The following is an 8489-nucleotide window of genomic DNA, read 5'->3' on the forward strand; positions in this document are numbered from 1 at the left end:
ATCCAGCTGGCTAATTGAGTGAGCCCAATCTCTCAGTGCATTGCTGTTTGTCTACCTCAACAACCTCCACTTGTGCTTCTTAAAAATGGAAAGCTGGGGCATACCTGACCAGTCCCAAGCAAATTTGCAGTGCCTTGATACCAAGGTGTTTCAACAGGCCACACAGGAACTACACACACAGTGCAGGGGCAAGGTTCTGGGCCCTGCAGGGCACCTCAAGAGAAGTGAGGTTTCCTATGGGTAACTTGGGAAGCCCTGAGCTCAGTGCAGTTCCAGCCTGTCAGGATGATCTTGTTAAGCTGAAATCAACAGTGGTCAGCCAAGGAGCTGTAAATGGCTCCCTTACACTGAAGCGCCTAACTCTCTTCTTTAAAGACAGTTGTGAGCCAGAAACTCACAGTTTTCCAAGTTGTAACCCAAACATCCTTACAGCAGTTTTGGGACCTCCTTGATCACCATGAAGTTATTGGAATTACCCCATATGCTCTATTTCTCATTCCTGTGGGGTACATTCTTCTGCCTTTTTAATAGTGTTTAGGTAGTGACAAGAACTTTAAAAAAAAAAATAAAAAATCTTGAGAAGGAGCCGGTACTTCAAGGGATGCGCCCAGTGTTGGCGATTTTTTGTTATTTTAAGGGTCAGAGTGCCCTCTTGTGTCTTATCCATGCCCTGATTATTACCACGAAATACTGCGGTTTGTCTTCTGCGCACCCTATCGTCTTCTAAAGCACGGTTAAATAACCAAAGAGCTGATCACAAACTGCAAAATAACTCCTGTTAATGTGGGGACTCAGGCAGGCTACAGAATCAGCTGCCACCAATACAAGGGGCCCGGTGAACATCACAGGCAACCTTGTGATTGATCTAATTAGTTGATGAGGTCAGGCACATTTTGAAGTGAATCCCTGCAAAGTTTAAACAGTGAGGTGTTATTTATAGCTCCACATTAAAGTTATTTAAGCTTCACTTTTCTCCTGCCTGTGTAGCCGCTAATTGAATCCAGACTGCTACTGATACCTCAGGAAATCTGTCAGAAACACACACTGAATCATAGAATCAACGAGGTTGGAAAAGACCTTTGAAACCATCGAGCCCAACTGCTACCCTGTTATCTCACGGCCCATGGTTGCCCCTGCTCTTACCCCACAATCTCCCCTCTCAGCCAACCCTCAAGCCCCTCATAATTTCCTCTTATGGCCCACCTCTCCCCTCATGATAGATAGTAAAAGTAGCTCCATAACACTAATGTGTATCATAATTTCTAAACCAGTAATGGTGAAAACACTGGGACTGCAGATCATTTGAATTAGGGATAGTGCTAACAATGGCCTAGAAAAAAAATATTAGCTGAGCTTTTCTACCACGAAAACACACAAGACCTGGTTTCTGGACACCATATAAACACTTGCACACATCAAAACCAGCATTAACAAACCCTGCTGGATTCCCCCAGTGGTCAGAAGAACTACTATGAGTGTGCCTGCATTGTATTCCTGCTGACACTGGTAAGCCCAGGGCCACACTGGCAGCTGCAGCAGTGCAACCCAACACCACAGCACCTGCCCATCTCCCCTTCCATGGCTGATTTAGGGCCGGGTGCACTCTCGTCCTCCTTTTAGGTCATAGAATAGTTTGGGTTGGAAGGGACCTGAAAGCTCATACAGTTCCGACCTCCTGCCACGTGCAGGGACACCTTCCACTAGACCTGGACGCTCAAAGCCTTCTCCAGCCTGGCCTTGAACACTTTTTCCACACCCAAAACTCCTCCTAGGTAGGAGCTGGGCCGCCCCCCAGCCAAGTGTTGGAGTGGGAAAGCTCCACAGGAGCCCAGGCGGGCTCGGCCCCTCACTTTGCCGCAGGCAGCTCCACGGCCCCGCTTCTCGCCCGGGAATACTTTGTCCGCTCTCGCTCGCCATAGTGGCGCTACGCGCAAGCGCCACTGGGCCGGAGGCGGCCGCAGTGTCATGGCAGCTGCGTGCGGGAGGCTGTTGCGGCGGAGCGCCGCCTTGCACAGCAGTGAGCGCCCGCCCTGCCCGCTGCCCTCTGTTTGCTCGTCCGCGTCTGTCCCTGTCTCTTTCCATCAGTGTGCCGGAAAGCGGGGCCGGCGGGAGGGGAGCCTGGAGCTGCGCGGCTGTTGGGGGCGGCTCAGCTTGAAAACACGGGGTTAGATATTGTTTTATCTTTTGTAGGGTGTTTTTCTTCCTCGGGGTGTCGAACGGACAGCGATGGAAAACCAGCAAAATTTCAGCCGCCTCCGAAGCCCGTCATTGTTGACAAGCAGAAGCAGCAAGAGGAGAGGAGGTAGGGTGTCCTGCTGCATACGGCAGCGGGCGCGTGTTCTCTGGGAGCTGGGATTCGTGTGACCCCCTCCTTAAAGCTGCAAGGTGTTACTACGCAAAAAGCATGTTCAAAGTTCTGGTAAAGACTATTTGTGTTGAAATATGTTTCAAACCCCCTTAAAATGCTGTGTTCTAGGCTTCTTGAAAGCTGTGAAACATGAGAAAACTGTATAGCATAACCACTTTTGCAAATTTGGGTTAATGCGTGCGGTTGTTAGAGGCGTGCAGCCCCTCAGTATTCCACATGGTGACAGGGACGTGGGTCCTGTGTCAGCCTTCGCCCTCGCCCTTGAGATCAGCTGTGAGTACATACATTACTGTTTGTGAAATGGACCTGATGTCAGTGGTAACCCTCCTGATGCATCTCTTGTTCCGAGTGGTTTTATTTTCACCTCAACCAGTTTGCATTGCTTTAGATAGCACGGTGGTTAAAACTGCAGTGCTGTGTCTGGAAGGAGAGTGGTAGTACTGTATTGGTCATCTTCCCTTCTTGCCCCCAAAAAACCCACCCCGTAGCATGTAGGCAGCCTAAGAGTGGGGAAGGTATTAAAAACCAGACTGCAAAAATTTCCTGTCTTAAGATCTCTTTATGGAAACATCTTTAAGAAGTGAAGAGTCTGTGTGGCTCCTGTAAGAAATGCAGTGTGTGATGCAGCAGGACAGGCAGCTACATTTAAATGATGTTTTATTCTTCCAAGATTGTGCAGCTTTGAAGATTATGAGTAGGGTTGAAGTTACTTAGGCAGCAGCACCAACCACAGCCTATGTGCTGCCATGCACATTGCCCTTTGCTCCCCACTGCAGCCCCTGTAAGGTTTGTAAGGCAGGTTTGCATTTGTCCTCCTTTTCTGTGTTGGGCACTTCTCTTCTGGCTAGATCCAGAACTTTTAAGATACATCTGTGCTAGTGAATTAGATGTGTCCAGCTTCATTCTCGAGCCCTGAGGCCAACTGGTCTTACCATCCAAACCAGAGTGACCATATCCAAATGGTCTGTTGGAAACAGTCCTCAGCCCAGGCCAGTACCTTGTCAGGATGTGTGCCTTCAGCTCAGCACTTGGATAATTGAGTTGCAGGGCATGAGGAAATTCCTTGGCATTGTTTAATTTGTCGGAGCAGAAAATAGTTTTGAGAGCCCCTTTAAGCCTCTCTAACACAAAAAAAAAAAACCATTTATGTGGTGTCTTGTGTAGAATTGGTTTGTAAAAGCTGGTAATATATTGTTCTGTATCTATTACTGTAAAGTCATTAAATGTGTAAATAAATGTGTAATTCATGTGTTCTGTCGCATGAATTACAATTAAAGTGATATAACCTATTCCTTAGCTGTGACAGCAGTAACTGAACTTCAGCTCTTTCAGTCAATTCATGAAGATCAACATTTGTTACTGTTTTTGAAAAATTGTTTAAAAGAATGAAATAAGTGAACAAAAAAAACCCCAACAAAACCTCACAAAAAAAAAAAATTGGTAACTTCCTGAATGCAGTTTGTATCTCTGAAAAGGCAGCTGGTATCAGTGGTTAACAGGTGGCTAATTTTTAGGCCAAATACTTGAAATTCTCTGATACTTCTTATGGAAATGCTTTTGGTTCATACTTTAAAAGTTTGAGTTTTCTTCTAGGTTCCTGAGCCCTGAATTTATACCTCCCAGAGGAAGAACCGACCCCTTAAAGTACTATATAGAAAGGAAGGATATGATACAGAGAAGAAAAGTCTTCAACATCCCTGAGTTCTATGTTGGTCAGTAACAGCACTAAAACTCTTATCAGTGTTTTATGGTGTGGGGTTGGGTAAAAAGTGTGGTCAGATTTTGTTAAATAGTGTCAGGTGTGTTAGATCAGCTAGTATGTGTTCCTGTACATGCTACTTCACATTTTAATTTCATATTTACATCTGATTTCCATTAAAAATATAATACTGATGAGTTTCTTTCATGTTTTTTTTTCCAATCCTGGAACTTTAGCGTATGGTTTACCAGTAAGGCTCAAGAAAGGAAAATACATTATTTCTATTCAATTTGGATAATCAAGAGTAAATGATAAAGGGTCAGGTGCAAAGGTGAGGAAACTTCATAGTTAACCTGCAGAATCACTTTAACATACATTAATTCAGGGCATGTTTGAAGTTTATTTTGATTCTGGCAGTTTTCATGGAAAATAAAACATTTTCATAACGTAACTGAAGGCATATACTTTGTCTGACTCTCTTCCCATATTTTGGTATGTATTTATTTGACCACTCTTACTTATGTATTGTTTTTTGGCAGGCAGCATCCTCGCTGTTACTACTGCAGATCCATATGCCAATAACAAAACCAACCGGTTTGTAGGCATCTGCATTCAAAGAGGAGGAAAAGGACTTGGCGCTACCTTTGTTCTTCGGAATGTTATAGAAGATCAAGGTGGGTTTTGAACTGTGCTAATTATCATGGAACCATAGAATGGTTTGGGTTGGAAGATCATGTATTTCCAACCCCTCCTTCTGTGGGCAGGGACGCCTTCCACTAGAGTAGGTTGCTCCAAGTCCCATCCAGCCTGGCCCTGAACAGTGCCAGGGATGGGGCAGCCACAGCTTCTCTGGGCAACCCGTGCCAGGGCCTTATCACCCTCACAGGGAAGAACGTCTTCCTAATATCTAATCTAAATCTCTCCTCTTTCAGTTTAAACCCATTCCTCCTTGTCCTACTGCTACTACCTATGCTAGAAAAGTTAAACTAAAAAAATGTTGGAGGTGTAATGTGAAGCAATACCTGGTGTAGAAATTTAGTCTGTGGAGGGGATGAAAGCAGATGAAAGTGAAATCATGATCCTAGCTACTAAGGATAGTGCAAGTTTAAAACTGTATACACAGCGATGTTGATGTGCTCTATAATGGAAGGCATGGAACTGTGTAGTAATTTTTTTTTCTATATTTAGTGATTTATAGATCTATGTTCTGAAAGACTGAAGGCAATTCACTATGGTTGTGCTTAGATTTGAGCCTGGTTAGTCTTCTGCTAGCCATGCAAATACCAGCCCAGTTTGAGTGCTGTGTATTTGCATGAACTGGGGATGTACACATGAACTGTTTAACAAGCAACAAATTAGCAGCATTTATTGACAGGTTCTTATTCTGGTCTACGACAAAATGGGTGGCAGTGCAAATACTGATGTTTTGAGAATAAATATGAAAGGGGTGGGTGTCTTCTTTATACACACTACACACACAGTGAGCTAAATAATACCAGCCATAGTAACCAAAAGGAAGTAAAGTTTAAAACCCAAGCTCATCTTCCTTAAATTCAGGCCATCCATGTCTCTTAAGACATTCTGTTATCAAAGACTTGACTTGGAAATTGGTATTTGCCTGTGCAGACACAGTCACATATACAGTCACACATGCACACAGCGCTGTATGTTTAATTTTCTGATAAGTAGAAAGAAGTTCTTGAATAATACAGGAATGTGTAACACTGAATACTGATTTGTTGTTAATATTTCTAATGAATTTGGTTCATTAAGCCAGACTTTCTCTCTCCAAGGTGTTGAAATACGTTATGAACTGTACAATCCTCGAATCCAGTCGATAGAGGTTCTGAAGCTGGAAAAGAGGCTGGATGACAACCTGATGTACCTGCGAGATGCTCTCCCTGAATATAGTACATTTGATATGAATATGAAACCTGTGTTTCATTTAGCCCATGAAGAAATCCCTGTAAACAAGGTAAGAGCCATGTGTTTCAGAGGGAAAGTGGAGGATCATTTAGGTAACTTTCACATCTGACTGATATACTGGCAGGCTGTTTACCAGCTCTGTGCTACATTAGTTTACCAGGGTGGCAAAATAAGGTGAGTCTTTATGCCATTTCTGTAGTGACGAAATGTTGAAAATATAAATACCTGCCATGCTCCATAGTTAGTTTTGAAGATACTCATGGAGTGGTGGCTTCCACATGCCTCTATATAACACTGTGCAGAAGGGAAAGCTCTTCCTTACAGAAACATTAGCAGAAACGTGGTTATGGATTTGGGAGTGCGAGGTGCCCAGAAGGAAGGTAAGATGGGAAGAGACAGCTAAAATCTGCATTCTGGGCGAAGACCCAGAAACCAGCAGAGCCTGTTAGTGTTGTCTGGTAACTCAGTAGCTTAGAGCAATCACTCCTCCCTTTCCCAGTAGGCTACTCTTCTTTTTCCTTAATAAGGAGCAGAACTTCAAAAGATGATTTAACTTTACTCAATGTGTCAATTTAAAAACTGTATAATTAATCAAGACAATTAAAATTTTTCACAAGATGCTATGACAGTGGTCATGTAGACACAAAAAAATTCCCTTTTGGCTAACAGAGTAAAGTAGTAGTTCCTTAACACTGATAAACTGGTCTGTTTTCTCTTATTTCCTTGTTAGGGCAGTGATTGTCTCACCTTTTGCTAAACTCACAATCAAAATTGTGATTACTTTAAAAGCTTTGGGGTTGTTTTAAAATTTGTTAATCTTTCACACTAGCTGCAGGTACGAATGAAACCTAAGCCATGGTCAAAACGGTGGGAAAGGCCACAATTCAACATAAAAGGAATAAAGTTTGAGCTACCTGAGGAAAAAATGAAAGAAGCACAGAAGTGGAGCAAGCCCTGGCTGGAGTTTGATATGCTGCGGGAGTATGATACCTCAAAACTGGAGGAAAAAATTTGGAAAGAAGTGAGCGAAGAGCTTAAAAAACAGTAATGGCTTTTGCACTTTGGGAGTTATGGAGAAATTTAATACTTACTTTGACTTTAGTCTTTAGATTATCAGTTGTCAAGTTGGGCTTTTTTTTACATGCATAGGCAATGTAAGCAATAAAAGCAATAAAGTTAACCTTTCCAGAAGATTTTAAAGTGTACAGACTCTTGTGGTTGAGCAGTGACTTTCTGAAAACAGCCATTCCTTTTGCTGAGCCTCATAGAATCACAGAATGGTTTGAGCTAAGGGAGCTTAAAGATAATCTACTTCCACAACCCCTGCCATGGGCAGGGACACCTTCCACTAGACCAGGTTGACTCAAAGCCCTGTCTAGCCTGGCTTTTAACCTGGTTCCTTTTTAAAATTACAGTTCACGAGATAGATGGGTTTGTATCACCCAGCCAAGTTAGTTGTATTGTCATTTCCAAATACATCTGCTGCTTCTCTCTTTGCAGACTAGGGAGGGGCCAGTTGTAGAACTGCTTGACTTCAGTAGTAGGCTGCAGGGAAGTGGAGATGTCTGAGTCAACTGTATACTCTCAGCATAAGCACTGTTTAGTTTTTCCATTAAAAAAAATTCCTGTTTCTGAGAGATGAGCATTACTGCTCTGCCAAAAGAGCAACAAATACAAATGCTCTGAAACCAGTTCTGAAGAACAGAACGAGACTGGACAGACGATGCTGTTTAAGCTAAATCATGTGAGTTAGTGTAAGGTTCAAGATAAATGATCACAGAGGGTCAGAGCAGGTTCTCAGTACCGGGACAGCTGGTTTCACAGAATTATACATCCATAGCAGAAGCACGTGGGTGTAAACTGTGTTCCTGTGCTTACAAGTCATTGCACAGGATCTTCCAGAAAGAACCACCTACAGAGCTAAATTGTGACAGAACATCTGTCACATTTTCATAATAGCACAAGGCTGGTTGCTTCAGGAGAGACAGCTAGGATGAGACAAGAACAAGATAAGCAATGAGGTCAGGAGCTGCTGGAGGTTGCTGATGACCTATTGCAAGTTTGTTGGCATTCTGAGAGGAAAAGCAACAGAATTTCACCATTACTAGAAAGCAGGATGTGGAACATCAGCTCATAACCCCTAGAGGTAATGAAGGCTAATGGTGCCTGAGGTTTTTTCGTGCTTCTAATAACATTCCTGTCACATGTTGAAGATCTGAATTGTAGGAGTCATTAACACAGCAAACTATTTTTACTTCATTTTCAGAATAAAACATTTTAAAAATCACCTTGTCTGTAACACTGATCAAAACTATTTACAGGTAATTTTTTTTACAAAAATACAATTTTAACTTAAAAATACAAAAGAAATCGCAGGTATTAAGGCTGTAAGAATTAAAATTCTAGTCCCAGAAGACTATGGAGAAATACAGTCACAATTTACAGAATCTGTGATGCACTACAGTTTCCACAATAAAGCATCCTTCTTATTATCTA

At 42.7% G+C, this 8489-nt stretch overlaps 1 protein-coding gene across 1 annotated transcript; it reads left to right on the top strand.

The window, feature by feature from the left end:
- The first annotated feature begins 1965 nt into the window (after positions 1-1965).
- MRPL19 (mitochondrial ribosomal protein L19) lies at positions 1966-8280 on the top strand. Its single transcript, XM_057427549.1, has 6 exons — positions 1966-2017; positions 2086-2302; positions 3962-4080; positions 4607-4741; positions 5861-6042; positions 6823-8280. Exons 1-6 carry the CDS (start codon positions 1966-1968, stop codon positions 7039-7041), a joined length of 924 nt encoding a protein of 307 aa, XP_057283532.1. The 3' UTR covers positions 7042-8280.
- The last annotated feature ends 209 nt before the right edge of the window (positions 8281-8489 follow it).

Source organism: Pezoporus wallicus, unplaced genomic scaffold (assembly GCF_028554395.1).
Source record: "Pezoporus wallicus isolate ANWC-B61680 ecotype Strahan unplaced genomic scaffold, APGP_CSIRO_Pwel_v1 contig_6464, whole genome shotgun sequence".
NCBI lineage: Eukaryota > Metazoa > Chordata > Aves > Psittaciformes > Psittacidae > Pezoporus > Pezoporus wallicus.